Genomic DNA, 16,608 nt, shown 5'->3' on the forward strand with positions numbered 1-16,608 from the left:
TTTGGATACTGTAAATCTTTTCCTAAAATTTGTTTTCGGAGTAGTTGAGTTTTCTTAAGAACAAATCTATATTTCTATTTTCTGTTTTGAATTCTCGCCTTTTCTTTTTTTGAAAATATTTTTTGTTGTTTGGCTGCCATGTACGCGACATTGCCGCCACGGTAGGTTGAAAGTCAGAACTTCTTTAATAGGGTAGAATGGTATAATACCAAATCTAGGCAGTTTTGACACTTGGTAATGGAGTAGAGAAACCAAGAAAATACTTTGGATTATATAATGTGCCACGTTCTCTCTTGATCTATGATTGTGATCTCACTCGTCTTAGAGCAAGTATAATAACGTAGAATTATATAGTACCAAATCTAGGCAGTTTTGTCACTTGATAAAGGGAAATGTTAAAACATCTTATATTTTAGAACGGAGGGAGTAGAATACATAACATATAGTACCTAGAAGGCATAACATATACTTTCTCCGTTCACAAATATTGTAAGATGTTCTAATTTTTTTCCTGAACGAGATGTATATATGCACATTTTAGTGTATTTGTTCACTCCATATATAGTCTATATTAAAACATCAAAACACCTTATATTTATGGAGGGAGGGAGTATTTGATAGAATTGAACAATGCTTGCAGAATACGATCAAACTTATGTTGGCTGAAGTCTGGCCCCGACAACCCCGCCACTCCAATAGATGGTTCTCTCTTCTTCTTTTTTTTAATAAAGAATAAGACGGTTCTGTGTCATCGTGCTTCCATTTGTGTGATAAAAGACTACAATCAGCCACTCTTAAGGTCCTTCCATACTAGTTGATGTAAACCACAACACAAATATAATACCGACTGGCATACATACTCCAGCTCCATATATTGGTCAAGACATTGTCAAATGCAGCCTGACGACGATCCGCCACCACCCGCCAACCGGTGGACAGGATCACCCACCCTGTTTCCCTGAAAACGACTGACGTGGAACTCCAGGCTCCTCCGGTCCAATAGGCTTCCCATTCTCCCACGAAATGCCGTGTCATGAAAACGCCTTGCACTCATTTTTAGTCGTCCCAATCACGTTGGGTACACGTAATTGTGCGTATGTGGGCACTAGGGAAAGGCAAAATATACATATAAACAATTCCTACTCTAATATCTGCGGGGAATCGGGATGCAGCAGCCGGCGAGCAATTGTGGATGTCACACGTATCGTGACGTCGTATTCGATGGGTACTTTGAAGGGGAAAATTAAGCAACTGGATAGAATAGAATCAATCAAGTCACTGTTCATATCTGCAACGACACAAAACTGAACATTTTTTTTAGAAATAAACACGCATATTACATTAGATAAACGAATTATAGAGCGCACACGGTGACCACAAGGAACATCATAAATATGTATTGGAATATTGCACCAAAGGCTCTCCAAGAACTAAAACTAGTAGAATATTACTTCAGAAGAATCTTGTGCCACACCATCCACACAGCCCACTGCAATACACCAAACACAACCGCAATATTCGACACCAACGCCACCTAGGAGAGTGCCGTGCGTCGAGCACCTGACACAAATCGCATTGGATCAGGAGAACTGCAAGAAGGCCGAGCCATCTACTCCCCGGCGTTGCCCATTAGAGTGCCACCGAGATGGGGAAAGAGCAGGACCGGATTATTGTGACATGACGATGTCGTCTATTTCCTTGTCGAAGAGAAACTGCGAGGGGGGGGGGGGGGGTCCCGCCCACTCCCACCGCGTTGCCGGTGTTGAGAGAAGGTCTTGCTTGAGCAATTTCCGGGATCGAACGAAGCAATAACTAGCTAATAACCGCTAATGTGGAGGAACGAATTGACAAAAAAATAACCCGGTAAAATATGAGAGTGACTATACACCACAATTTTAGACGCAATAGCCTCATCATCACCACTACTTCCCTTGAGAGAGCAAATCTAATTTTGCCACAAACGACCACTGGTGAAGCCCTGACCACGATGAAAACATGAAGTCATGCCAAGCTCCCCATAACAGTTGGCCGCACACATCAATGACGAGGCAACTCCGGCTCCAAGGGCAAGTTACGAAAGATAAATATGACAAGTTGGGACAAAAAGGATCACCAAGCCGAACTACTTGTTGGCCACATCGCCAATCGTAGCGGGACCTGCCTTTCGCCGACAGCCTCGTCACAACCAATGAGCGCATGGTTCACCTGACCCACCATCAACGCCTACTACCTCACCGAATAGAGCCCGGCCCATGACAACGAGTAGGATTTAAGTTAGTTTTCTTCTCGAATGTAGCTCATTTTATCTTTCTAACATGGGCTACATATGATTATCAATGTTGCATGAAGTTGTACGGAAATGAGGGTTTGAAATTAAGGGTATGGTTGTCAGGGGCGGACATATGAGGGGCGGTCGGCTCCTGTCCTGCTGTCCGAGACGCGCCCGAACGCGTCCATAGAGATATAGCGGGTCTTATTTGTCCCGACCAATTGGAGACTCTTATCTACCTAATACAATCTCAAGAGATTTAACTGGTGCTACTAAATCAGCCTATTAAGAGGAACGAAGGAGTATGACGGTCTCAGGAAACGGTGTGCTAGATGGTGTGGTGGCATGACAAATCACGGAATTTGCTGTTGCTGTCAACTAGCATTAACTAAGTAAAGCAAGCTTGAAGAATATTCTTGCGGTGACCTTGGAGCAAAGAATGATCGACAAGTTTGACACCGTGATGCACGCTGCAGGTAGGGGGTGAAAGTGAGGGCTGAAGGTGGAGGAGGTCAGAAATCCGCATGAATCTACCGCTATACTTGGCACCCACTGGCATCCTTAGATTCTCCATCCAACGAATATAAAGTGATGTTTCCTTTTGCGAAAAGAATACAAGTGACGTTATGCTTCTCCGAAACAGATCCCACATCTCAGAGTGGTAATCTAGTACTTCCTCCGTCTGGAAATAAGTGACTCAAAATTGTTTAGCTACATAGAGTAATTAGCATAGCATGTCCGCGGCGTGGCTTGCTTAATGAACTTGGTCCTGGGCATGGTTACTTGTGCAGAAGTACGTTGAACGAGTGCATAGTTTAGCAGCAGCTACTGGTCGGAAAGATACCTCTGCATTATTGGAATCCAACGGGCGCCCACATAATTGGATAAGACCACGACCCATGGATTTGTGACATTTTGCAGTTCCTGTGGACTGCGGAGGGAATCAGGGCATCTAGCCATGTGATTGAGTGCATGGCAGCATCAGAAGTGGAGTCCTCTCTAACTACTGCTACTAATTATGCCCATGAACTTTAATTAGTGGTTTGGCTACATACGCCGCCGCAAGATAATCACATGGACAGGGTTGTTAGGACAACTCCGGCGTGGATCACCAAATCGGACACAGCAAACGTATGCAAACACGTTCGGACATCTTTACAGACACTGATAGGGAGGCAGCCATCCAGTCGCGTGCAGCAGACGGCTGCACTAGTTCAAACGGAGTAAAAACATAGACGAAATTTATGCAACCAGACAAATTTTAAGAAAGTTTCACATATTACATTCAAACATGACGATACTTAACAAGTTTACCTAAAATTAAAAAAAAACTAAACCATGCAAGGTACCCGAAGTTGACCTTAGCCGACGTCACCTCCACTGCCGTCCCCTCTATGGTTGTTGCCTGAGGGGTCATCGTCCTCGTGGTCCTTCTGGCGACGGAACGACACGAAGGGGTCGCGGCTGCACTGATTGGCCTCTGCCTGGCGCTCGAGGCGCATCTAAACGACTGTGTCCGTCGCCTGGTGGTGACGATCGGCCGCGGAAGCCTTGCCCGTGCCATCGAGGGCACGGGTGGCGTGTTCGGACTCGGGCAGCCCAACTTTGAGGAGCTAGTAACTGAGTCTGCGCCAACGGTGGTCGGACGACTGCGTGGCCACGAGCACCTAGTCTGGCGTCATGTCATCGTTGCATTGCGCCGCTCCTGATGTGTGGCCTCGGATGCCACCATATCAGCCGCCATCAAGGTGCCGTACGTTGTGTTGCCACCTCGATGATCACGCCACCATGTCAGCAGGCGTCTGGTCTGGCAACGCAGCGAGGAGGACGGCTCTTCCTACGCGGCGTTCGATTTGGACACGCGGTAGCACGGGAGGTGAGGATGTTAAGAACCATTGACACACAAATGGTTAGCAACTGTCTAAAAAAGAACAAAAATTTGATCACAACTACTCCCTTCGTTTCGAATTACTTGTCACGGATATGGATGTATCTAGATGTATTTTAGTTCTAGATATATCTATTTCTGCGACGAGTAATTTAGAACGGAGAGAGTATATATCTAGTTGTTGCCTCCCACATTTCCTGCTTCGCACCATCAAGGCGGAAGCCCTGCAATGGGTGACTGGGCACGAAAGGTCTTGCAACTTTTCTACCGGTCAAGGTGGTCCCTAGCGGCTAGGAACGTTTATCGTGTTGTAATTCTGGGTAACCTCTTGTTAAAAAAACTTTAGTTTGGGTCTGTGCAAAGACACTACGCCTCGGCCGATGGATCTTTTAAAAAGATCCGCCGCCTCCGCATCCGTTTGATCGGGGCCATCCAGTGACCCAGCCCCTTTCTTGCAACAGGCATGTTGTTGTAGAAACATTTGCAGGTTCTGTTGCAGAGTTTTTTCGTCTGAACTCTTTTGAAACATGAGTGTCGTTGCGGAAGGACTTTTGCAACACATATGATGTTGCAGAATTTTTTTGTCTTAACTTTTTGCCAATACGGGTATTGTTGCGGAAGGACTTCTGCAACACGGATGATGTTGCGGGATATTTTTGTCTTAACTTTTTTGCAACACGGGTGTTGTTGGGAAGGACTTCTGCAACAAAGATATTGTTATAGAAAAACTGTAAGTGACAGAGGCACGCATCTAATGGTGAGGGTCCTGGCCAGTTGTGCGTCGGCTGATCAAGCTTGTATCGGACGGCTGCGCATGCGACGGAAGTGTACGCGTGTCGGCCGACTGACTCTAATCTTTTCCCTTTCTACTATCAATGCATTAAAACCCAAAGCTTTTGCTTTTCTTAAAGAAGAAGAAAAAACACTACTATAAGGGTATCTCCAACCCTGGCACTCAAACCGTCCGCATACATCCGAACAGCGAAAGCCATTCAACGCGGGTATGTATCGATCTGCAGGGCGTCCTGATGTACTTTCAAAATCGGAGACAAACGTGGGAGGCTTTGCAGGCGTCCGCTCAGCATTCAGGCCCGCTTCTAACCACACTGGCCCACCCAAACCCCTCCTCCCTCGCCCACACGTGTTTCCGTCGTGCTCCAGTTGCCCGCATTCATGCCATTGTAGAGCGCGCTGCTCCACATTGAAGACGGCTTAGGGCGGACGCGACCTCTCACTGCCTTCGTCATTAAAGTGGCACGTCGGCCGAGGGTGTCGCTTGTTGCACGCCCGGCTGAACACGCCTCCTCGCAACATTCAAACGACTCCAATAAACCCACGTGGAAGTCGAGAAACCTACTCCGGCCACACGTTTCATGCGGGCAACATTAAACACAACACCGGGCAAGCTCCTCCCGTCCGCCCGCTATTTAAAGGAGGTCAGATGTCGGGCAAGAATTGCACCACTCCGCCGCTCCCCTCTCCTCCTTCCACCATTTTCTTCCCCCTTTTGATGGCATCCAATGAGCAGGAAAAATAGGTCTCCGGCATAAAAGCCGGCTGGATGGCCCACAGAGCCGGTCGGATACGAGTGACGAGGTCGCTGCTCCACCTCCAAGCTGGACGGAGCAAGTTGCCGCTCCAAGCCGTGCGTGGTTCAGCAACTGGCCGCTCCAAGCCAGCTCCCGGAGGAGTGGCGAGTTGCTCCAGACTAACACGGGGGGACAACAGCGGCACGGGCATCATCACTGCCATGGGAGACACCATGTTGTACCGTGTCTCCCGTGCCTGCGACTGCGTCATCCGTCGTCAACGCGCGTGTAATCGTGCCTTCTCAGCAGAGAAAGAAGTTGGCTGCGCGGACATTGACGAGGTGACGGCCCGCACGTCCGCACCCACCGCCATCATGAAGCAAAAGTAGAAGACGGTAGGCCGCCACCGCTTGGGTCCCATGAAGGCCACCACCGAGGCGATACCGACGTACACAGCCGATGTCTTGCACGATTCTTCAGCACAGACCATCATCAACCCCCGCCTAGGCTCCACGTAAACGGAGCCCCCTCCCCCCTCTCCCTTCGGCTGAAGCACCCTCCTTGCCACTCTGATGAGCGGAGTGTGCTTATCCACCCTAGTGGCTTGCCCCATATCACTTTCTATAAAATAGTCCATATATGTCTCTTCTCCAACCCAAGAACAAAGAGAGAGTTCAAATTTTCTTTTCATGAGGATGTTCTAGATTAAGGAGATAAGTGATGATTTTTTACCTTCAAATCCACCCAAATGTGATAGCTAATACTTGTGATTTGGAGCATCCCCCACTTGTTGGCTTCCTCGTACCCAATTCCTCTCTATAATGGAAGATTGCTCGCCCTCGTCTGTGGTTATTCCCTCCAAGGGGTTTCCAAGCAAATCATTGTGTCTCCCATTAATTTTATATTGCTCTTGTCGCATTTTGCTCAAGTACATGCTTGCTTGCTATCGGTACCTATTGCTCAAGTTTGGTACAATTTGGTTGTGTTGACATGTGAGACATGGACATGCATGGGTTTTTCGATACTTTGATGATAACTTTTGGGTATTTACCTTGTAATAAGCTGATCTCGCATGTTGTTGTGGTGAAGACTGAATAGCTTGGTGCTTATGGATTTCATCATATGGTTCATATTTCCTATGTGCACACAAAAGGGTTTGTTGAAATGCTCGTGAAGTACTAGCTTGTTGTTTAGGGCCACTCCCACTCCTAAGAGTGCAATGTGCCATTTAATTATTGTTTTGGTATTGATGATGACAAATTAGTTGGACTAATATTGGCGTATAAGTTTTTTACTCTAGTTTTAGCCTCATGATTATCTAGTGACATGGATCGAGGATCGTCGAACATTCAAATGCTCAAGAAGTTCATCTTGGAGGCTATTTTATTTAGCCTTTCTTTTTATTTTCTTGAGTATTAGGGATCTTGCACTATCAAGAGGGGACTATTGGGAAGCAATTTCAGGTCATGGACTCTTACCCTATTCCTTCTCCCAAGCCCAAACCCAAAAGGCAGCAACACTTCTTAAGCCATTTGGAGCAAAATAGGGTTTTTGTAGGGGCAGAATCTCCGGGCCTCTATTGTTACCCGTTGTGTGTACTGGCTCGGGGTGATGCCCCAACAAGAGACTCCAAGAGTTCATCTGGGCAACCTTAGGCTCGAGCCAGAGTCTTCAGCACCTTGCCTAGGAGTCTCTAGGGTACCCTCTTACCGGCTAGGCTATGTCTCGGGAATGATACCTAGCTAGAGACTCTGTCTTGTTATCCGGGTGCCCTCATCTCAGAGTTGGAGCCTCCCAATTTCTTTTGGGTGTTTCTCCATGTACCCTCGGGTTGGAGCCAGAGTCTCACGGCATTCTGCCCAGAGTCTCCGACCGTTGTCCCGAGGAATCAACCTGTTCTGCCCATGCTGCTCCTCTGAGTTGCGCGTAACAACAGAGTCGGACTCTCAAGGTCGAAATGGTCGGAGTGTCTGGGACCTTATTTATTGCAACACAATGGCCATTTTTTAACCTTCGATATAAGTCACCTACCACTCCGGCAGGTGGTTGACCACCTCATTCCTCTCTTGACTAGATCTTGAGAAGAACTCCCCCACCATTCCCACACTCTAAATCACTGATTTATTGTGGGATTTTTGAGGTATTTAAGAGAGGGTTCATCAAAGCATAGGTCTACTTCTCCTATCTCTTTTAACCATCTAGATTCGTGATTTGAGCAATGGCATCCCTCATGTCTGAGTTTGTAGGTATGGAGTGGTGGCTTCAGGTTGTTTGATGTATGATTTTGTCAGATCCTTGTTGAATAATTTAATAAAAAATGGTTGTGTACATCTTTTGATGCAGAGGTCGAGGGTTTCAACTTCATTTTCTAAATAAAAAATTAGACTCAATATGAGTCTTTCATCTAAAACTTAGTTATATCTTTAGTTCTTTATTTACTTCCATAAATCATTATAATGCTCTGGTGTCCTTTTCAGATAGAGGCAAATGCTAAGTTCAAATTTGATCAAGTTTTAAAACGTTGTCACAACGCCTTCGTTTCATTCGCACTAGAGAGCAATGATGCGAACATAATTATCTATTGGTCATATCGAAAGCAAAAATAAAAGAGTAGTCTGCTGAAGTGCTTTTACCTCTTACCTTGTCTTGATGATGACAAGCACTGAATCTTCTGCCAGAGTTTATCTGATTGTCTGATAAAAAGGACATGCGCACAATGGCAGCAGCAAGTTGACAAGATGCAGACCTAAGGTGATTACTCAGTAAACTCTGTCTTCCAATCACCTTGAACTTGAAGGCGACTTTTGGTACCAAAGGAAATACAAGGAGTTACAAGATGCAAAAGCCAACAAAGGATCTTGTCGCTGTAATCACCAGCTCGCACCGGCCAATGGTTTCTTACATTTTTCAAATATAAATATTGCAAGTTGTAGTACTACTGCTTGGACTAGAGTATTTGCTATAAGCATCTTGGGGAGGAACTATGCATGGATGGTATCGTTTGTATGTGCCCATAGTTTCCGTCCCAGGTCCTAAATAATCTTGGTCCATGATTATTCCTAGGTACTAGTAGTATTGATGCTGACGAGAATTAAAAGGTTCGGCAGAGCATTTCTCCTTCGAGGTCCACTCTACCAATCAATTCACACAGTCAGGGCACGGATAAATGTTGTATTTCTGAAACCATGTTGAGTTTCATGCGACATCAATTCACCCAAGAGTTTAGCTTGAGGAATGCAATTGTATTTCAGCTAAACTCTTTTCCAGTCCTATACTCGGATGTCTCTTAGCTTTGATGCAATCATACAATGATATGCTCACAGATTTTTCTAACATAAGAACAAGTCTTTTTTTTTTGCGGGTAAACATAAGAACAAGTCTAACTTGGAAGTATTGCAACTGGTCCTACTAAAAATGATGAGTAGTGTTATCCTCAAAAAAAAATATGATGAGTAGTGTCGTGACAATCCCCAGTGGCCTACTAGCAACCAAGAGACCCCAGCATCGCCTCCAGCGACTCGGGGGTCCTGGTTGGGCGATGCGTGGGGCGTTTTTTTCTAAAACACGGTACAATTAAAATTGCTCACATACACGTATGAACGCGCACGCACATTCTATATTTATGAGCACATCTGAGAAACAATCGCGTGTATTGGTTGCATTGCGACCTGGTTGTAGGTCAGATGCATGCTGGCGGCTAATGGTGGTACAGGTTTGTTCGGGCCATTGTTTCTGGCTTAGGTGTGTTGTATCTCTGGAAGAAATTCCTGCTCGTAGCCGGTGATGACCATACTTATAGATACTATTTTCTTGTTGGAATCACCACCGAGGAGATTTCGCACCTCTCCCACCCTCGAGCTCTACTCTTGGGGTGAAAACCAAGATCCGCTTTTGTCAGATTGATGATGGACGATGCCTTTGGCGTTGTTTCTTCAGTGGAACCGTCGGGTTTTTCTTTTGGAGTTTTAGCCTCTTGGCAGAGCACTTGGACTGCGTTGAAGTGGTTGGTCTAGAGCTGGCGGTGGCAAGGTGGGGGTGGTGTTTGCGGTGGCGGAGACACGTCCGTTCGGGTCCGAAGCTGGTCGGTATTGTTGGGTAGTCGACGCACACTCGACGTGCATGCAACGTTAGACGAGTCATGTTGGTCGTCCTCTCGAGATCAAAGCGGCACATTCACTCCTCTATCGTCAGATATTTCTTCTCTCTCTGGCGTCGACAATGTCATCATTTACCATCTGTTGCTTGAAAGAAAGATGAACACCCTATTTTCAAACTCACATGGAATAGCTCTAGCAGATTAAAACACAAAATCTTCTTCTGGTTAGTGGCACACTGCAGAACGAACACTAGAGCACTTCTCCAGAGAAAAGGCATGCATCTAGATGATCCATATTGCCCAGTCAACAATGAAAAGGCTGAGGAAACAAACATGCATTTACTCTGGGACTGCAATTTTGCACAAGAATGCTGGAACTCACTGATTCCAAACAGGCAAAGAGGTACTTCCATATATGAGGACACCATTCTGGCTAGCAAACTCATTCCAAAGCAATTCGCAGCAGAGATTATCATTTTGGGTTGTTGGAACATCTGGATTCAGACAAATGGAAAGGTTTTTCATGCTCAACAACCAACTTTACAGGCATGGCGATATTTCCTCAAGCAAGACATTCTGCTTCTTAAACACAGGATTAAGAATAAATTTTCTGCTAGCTTCTCTCAGTAGATAGATAATAACATATAAGATGATTTGTATTCCTAAGGCAGGCATAGGATAGTTTTTTCTCTTCCCTCTTAAGGACCTTTTGCAGGTCATTTGTAAATTGTACCTTATTTTTATTAATAGAAAATACCGTAGAACTATTGTTCTACGGGTGGGGCTTCAAAAAAAAAATCAAACATGCTTGTGGCGGTCTAATGCAATGGGGCAAACTGGTGCTCTTTGGTGAAGTTCAGGGAAGTCAAAGTCGTCGGCCGTGAGCACAGCTGGTGATGTACGATGATGCTGTTTCTGTAGACAATGTACTTTTCTGTTTGTGCTGTGTTAACCGGCCTTTGGGCGTTCTTGTATTTCTGTTTGTGCTTTGGTCCTAGTTTGCTAGGTGTGGTGCATTTTTTATACAGGTTTCGGCCGGTTTCCCTGGATAAACCGAGCAACCGTCGGCTTCTTCTGAATGGAATCTTGGCAGTTCTCCTGCTAACTTTCAAAAAATTAGTAAAAAAAAGAGATCGAAAATAATCAATAGCTCGACAAAACTTGCCCGCAATCATAAATTATATATAAATTGGAGAGGAAGTCGGACTACCCATGCTCTAGATTTTTCAAAGTATAAAGTAGTACAGTAGATTACGAGGAATAGTTTACAAGGTGGCACATTTGAGACGACAAGGACTGCCGGACTAGCGATGTGGTTGTCATTCAGGATCGATCGAGGTCACAGGTGAAGTTTGCAAGGTTTCCTACGATTTAAGTAAAGAAACAGGAGGTTGTAACTGTTTTACCTGTGTCTTGTGCATGGGGAGTGAGGAAAACTAAACTGTCCTGTGTTCGATGAGATTGCCTAGTCATGACAACTCATCCAAGTGGAAGTAGACAGATGATGTCAGAGTATTGTGTCCTCTGCAATTCATAAAATATGGAATGAGAGCTTTCATTGATGTAAATACTACATGGCCTAGCACTTGATGAACAGATTTTCCCTCACATATACCATGACAGTTAGAATAAGTCAAGAAGGGCCTTCTTTCAAATGCAATTGCTTGAAATGGCAAACAATTACCGTACACACAATCTATGAGCTTCTATTTATATAGAAAATATATCATCCAGAAGAGCTCGCAATGGCGATACTCACTATGGTAAACAATATGTAGAGCCCCATTAGGCAGTAGCCCCAGAATCTGGGTACCCGGAATCTGGCCCAGGTTACCACCAACAGGGTTGCCATCAAGCTCAGAAGAAGAAACACAAATGCAACAACAATTCCAACATGGAATTCAAGTACAAAGGCTTTGGGATACACTCCTGCTGTCTGCATCACTAGGGCAGTTCCTAATCCAACGAGCATGTTGAACATTGGGCCAGCAAAACAGCCAGCAATGGCGATTGTAGGTTGGCCGTTCTTGGCCAGTGCCACGTCAGCAACAAGATCACCGACAGAATTCCCCCATGCCAAGACTGTCATGCCAAGTATAGCTGGAGGGAGATCCATAATAACTCCAATTGCTGCCAGGCAGTTCAGGAGCTCTCCGGCCATGGTTGAGATCCAGAAGACGCTCATTACAAACGATATGAGGGTACTTGCAATGCTTTCTGTTTCTGGCGATTCTTTCTCAAAACGGAAGTGGGATAGAGCCAAACAAAAGCTAACCAGAAGCACAACAGACCAGAGGGGGAAGCGGATTTGAGGGAGAAGAAATACTATTCGGCTATCCAATGGAATGAATGAGCTAAAAGAATATAGTAGTATGAGAGGGCATAGACAGATGTTGGCACAGACATAAAATTTGTTCCATTCAGAAGGAAGCGTTGAGGGTATCGTGAGCTTCAAAAGAAATGTCACAGGCCAATCCCAAACTCTTGTTACCTGCCACAGGTAGATAGCCATCAGTATCATGAAAATCCAAGGTTAAGAAAGGAGCTTATGCTTCCATTCAAATCTCAAAGTGAACCAGAAACCAAGTGTCGTTACAATGAGTACTTCAAAGATGCAACAAGAAGATATCGATTTCTTGTTGCAAGTACAATCATGAGCTCTATAGTATACGTAGAAAGTCTGCAGATGATCAAACAGCAAAATATTTTCACTAAAGAAATAAACATGTTCCTATGAGAAGAAAACATAGCTGATGCTTGACAGTGAGTAAAGTTAAACACTGCCCTAAAATGAGAAGACTTGCCATAGATTTCGTAATTGCTCGCACTTATTGACCACCAACAAGACATGAGTTCGCCCAGTTACTATCTCATTTAGAATGGATGAATGATATCGAATTTTGTTAAAGATCTTCATCTGCTCTCGTATCTGATTTACAGGGAACGATAACACAAACTATAATATGGTTTCTATGTCTCCCATGGCATGGTAAAGCTTAAGAACATCGTGGTAGACATGGCAAGGATATAGACAATAGTGTGACCTTGCAGAATAAGCAAATATAAAGTCAAAGACTTGTCATAATCTTGATATCTATTTTTCTCTCTTCCATATAGAAGGTTCAGATCTGAGTAGCCATCAAAACAATTGTGCAGCATTCCTCCTAATCTCGTGCTAGACCATATTATGATTTTTTACATCTAAAGATTAAAAGTCAAAACAACTAGTTTTAGAACGTCAGTACAGAGAAATATCGAGTTATATTGCATCTATGTCATTGCATAGCAAAATATGGAAGTCCATTGCACTTTGCAGTAGTTCGAACTGAAATATTTCAAATGAAAGGCTTATCCACAATTAAGCATATAAAATGTTTAAGATATTGAAATATGTACAAGATTGTAAACTGTTTGAGACTGTGCGGCGTCAAATGTTAAGAATGAGGAAATGGAAGCATACACTGAAACTTGTACCAGTGGTCATGTTACTAAACAGTTGAGTATACATGTGCAGCTGGATTGTAGAAAAGCTGCAACACGCATGCAACCTTTAGCCATTACTCCATGTGAAAATGGCATCAACCGCATGTTCTTAATTATTAACGGGGATGAGATGCCTGTATGAGAAGGACTTGATAGCTTTAAGTCAAACCATTTAGGCGTCACTAGGTTTTCACCTGGTCCCTCATATTTGGTCACTTTATCATCTTTCCTATGTATATAGCAGGCTTCACTGCTAAAATGTATCCTTTGGTTATATGGGTTCTAACTAGAACTTACTTAAGACAGAAGAAGAAACAAGTTCTTCTGCTAGCGGCTGACCAAGCACAACAAAGCCAGTGTCAGTGTGGTATTCCATGAAGATATACAGGTATATATTCTAGCATAGGCCACAATAGCTTCTGAAACTCGTATTACTGAATAACTCAGTGGTTGCCACCTATCTGAGTGTTCTCCATCGTATATTAATTTTAGACTTTGTGGTCCCGTTATCATCTTCTTTAGATATTAATCGATCATCATGGCATATGTTCACCATCCAATTAGTTCATGCTGTATGCAACCAGATCCTTTGCCCAGTTGAGCAAGGAAAATTTAGCCTTGCTAAAGCTATCTTAGGTTGCAAACTGATTGGTAAGAGTTAAAAGTGTTCGCTACCTAGGCTAAGAAAACCCCAGGCAATGGTCATAGAACAAATTCGGTTATCTCTCATTGCAGTGGAAAAATGAAGATTATAATTCACCAATATGCTTTAACTTTTACTGTCTGTTCACTTGTGTATGATTTCATTGAAATGAATAAAATCTAGTCTTCTCAAACGAAAAGATACAGAAAAGACGTTAACACAGTGCCCATCTTACGCTCCAAACAAAACCCTAATCTGCCCATGCAACAGTTACCCTTCACAACTATAGATATGAATCAGAAATGTCCAAACAGCCAGGACAGATTGTTGGAATAGTTCGTCCGCTGCAGCTGCAGCCATTATTGGCAAAGTTAACTTTGGTCATGCCACAGGTGCATGGCTAGGTAAGGTGCTTGGATTTGTACAGTTTTAGGAGTATATTCTTTATGTAATGAACGCAATGTTTTGAACTTAGCAGTAAATAACTAAGCAGCTACAGGAAAGAGTGAAAGAAAGTGGGTATGTGATTATCATGCTTACTTTGGTAACTTCACCAACTTTGCAAATGTAATGGACTGGATATGATAGACTTACTGCCTTTATATATAAAAAAATAAGTACAATGCAACACTCCAAAATACACAAGTGAATCAACTAAGTCACTGCAGGAAAGAGTGAAGAAAATGAGTAAGTGATGAGCATCCTTATTTTTATCACTTCAGCAACCTTTCATGCAAGGGATTATGTGCTAGACTTGCTGATCCTATCAATATTACAAAAATCAAATAGAATGCAACATCCTAAACTACAAGTGAACTACTCCCTCTGTCCCAAAATATAAGAACGTTTTTGATACTATCATAGTGTCAAAAACGTTCTTATATTTTGGGACAGAGGGAGTACATGCTATAATATGAATACTTTTCTGGCCAACTAGCAGATTAAATACTTTTCTAAGTGCTTAATATTCTTTCTTCTTGAGAATCTCAGTTCAGAACAAACGCTTAAGGTAATCCATCAAAAGGATAAAGTCAACTCACCCCACTGACAACAGCTGCAAATAAACAAACCAAGTATTCAACAGTTTAAATGAGTATTTTCTTGTCGAAGACACTGCTACCAAAGAGACCAATTGCCTAGAATTGCTGAAATGCTGTCTCAGTCTACTCAAATTTCAGGACATATTCAATAGAAGAATAAACTATTGCTTCGTTCATAGTACCTTGGTGAGCACCGTCCACAAACTAGCTTTGCGTTGCTTCTGATGCTCCACTGAGACTGGCAAGTCCATCGCCCCGCGGCTCATGCCATTCGCTATCTCCGGCTCGGCAGAGCTGACTGCCTTTCCCGCCGCGCCCAAATCCATATAAAACACTAAGCCGACGAAGAAGACATAGAAGAGCACGAGCCCGACGGCCTGCCACAGGAATATCTCAGCGCTGAGGTAGATGTAGAAAAGCGCCGACGCGGCGACGAGGTATAAGAAGACGTCGCGCGTGAATGAAGCCGGCGGGACAGCGAAGGGCGCGGCGATAAGGGAGACGGCGCCGACGACGAACGCGGACACGAAGGCGCCCGCGGAGAGGATGGCAGCCAGCCCGGCCCGGGGCAGCCCGCCCTCGCCGCGTAGCGCGGCGGCGGAAGCGAACGCATCTGGGGCGCCGTTTCCGAGCGCGAGGAGCGTAACGGCGGCCATGGAAGGGGAGAGGCGGAGGCGGGACGCGAGGCGGGAGACGGCGGGGGAGAAGTGGGCCCCCGCGGCCACGGCGAGGAAGCGGAAGTGGAGGAGGAGGAGGAGCGCGAGGACGGGGAGGGAGAGGCGGCGGTCGGCTCGCAGGAGGCAGGAGTGGACGGCTGCGTAGTTGAGGAGTCCCGGGGCGGGGTCGGCTCTGACGGAGGCGCAGGCGGCGGCGGTGTATGGGAGGGAGGCCATGCCATGCGCTAGCTGCCGATGCTCCCGCGCGGCGGTGGTGAAGTAATGGCTGGCGCAAGGAAGGGAGGTGGGGGATTTCGGTGGAGATGGCCGACAGTGAGTGGGATCGGCACGGACGCCGACGCCCGACGCGTTGGGCGAATCCCACCACCAGCACCAAGGCAGGCGGAGTGGCCGATGCCGAACTTAGTGGTGGTGGGTCCCGTTCCGCGGAGAACGTGGAAATGCAGCACGCGTGGACGAGCGGACTGGCCCACGATGGGGTTATATGCAAGGCGGGCCGTTGTATGTTTATATGGTCCAAACTCCAAAGAATGCAATTTGTTGCCCAATTTCTATTTAGCGCTTAAGGCACCACCTGCCAAGAGCATCTCCAACAGACGCGCTACATAAGGCGCGTGCTGAAAAAGATTTCTATATAGCGCGTGCGTGATTAAAAATAACGCTTCAGCAGAAGCTGTAAAATAAAGCACGCACAAAAACGAAGCTGCAAATTTAGTGCACGCGGGCAGCGTAGCTACAAATTTGGGGCGCCGGCTTGAGCGCGCGGGCAGCTGCGTGTGGGTCCGCCAGGTTGGGCGCTGTGGTTTTGTGCGTCTGGTAAACCTCCCGCGCGCAAAAGCGCTATTTCGGGGTTGTATACTTTTTTTAGCGCGTCGCGCTAGCCCGCGTCTGTTGGAGATGCTCTAAATTCTCTCAAAAAAAGGCGCCACCTATAAAATTGCTCTTCGGTGCTTTTGAAGGAAATATGCCCTAGAGGCAATAAT

At 45.3% G+C, this 16,608-nt stretch overlaps 1 protein-coding gene across 1 annotated transcript; it reads right to left on the reverse strand.

The window, feature by feature from the left end:
* Positions 1 to 11,468: 11,468 nt before the first annotated feature.
* Positions 11,469 to 16,033, reverse strand: LOC123103047 (cation/calcium exchanger 5). The gene is made up of 2 exons (XM_044524537.1): positions 15,131 to 16,033; positions 11,469 to 12,273 (listed from the first exon to the last, which is right to left on the reverse strand). Exons 1-2 carry the CDS (start codon positions 15,839 to 15,841, stop codon positions 11,509 to 11,511), a joined length of 1,476 nt encoding a protein of 491 aa, XP_044380472.1. The 5' UTR covers positions 15,842 to 16,033; the 3' UTR covers positions 11,469 to 11,508.
* Positions 16,034 to 16,608: the final 575 nt, after the last annotated feature.

The sequence above is a fragment of the Triticum aestivum genome, chromosome 5A (assembly GCF_018294505.1).
Source record: "Triticum aestivum cultivar Chinese Spring chromosome 5A, IWGSC CS RefSeq v2.1, whole genome shotgun sequence".
Lineage (NCBI taxonomy): Eukaryota > Viridiplantae > Streptophyta > Magnoliopsida > Poales > Poaceae > Triticum > Triticum aestivum.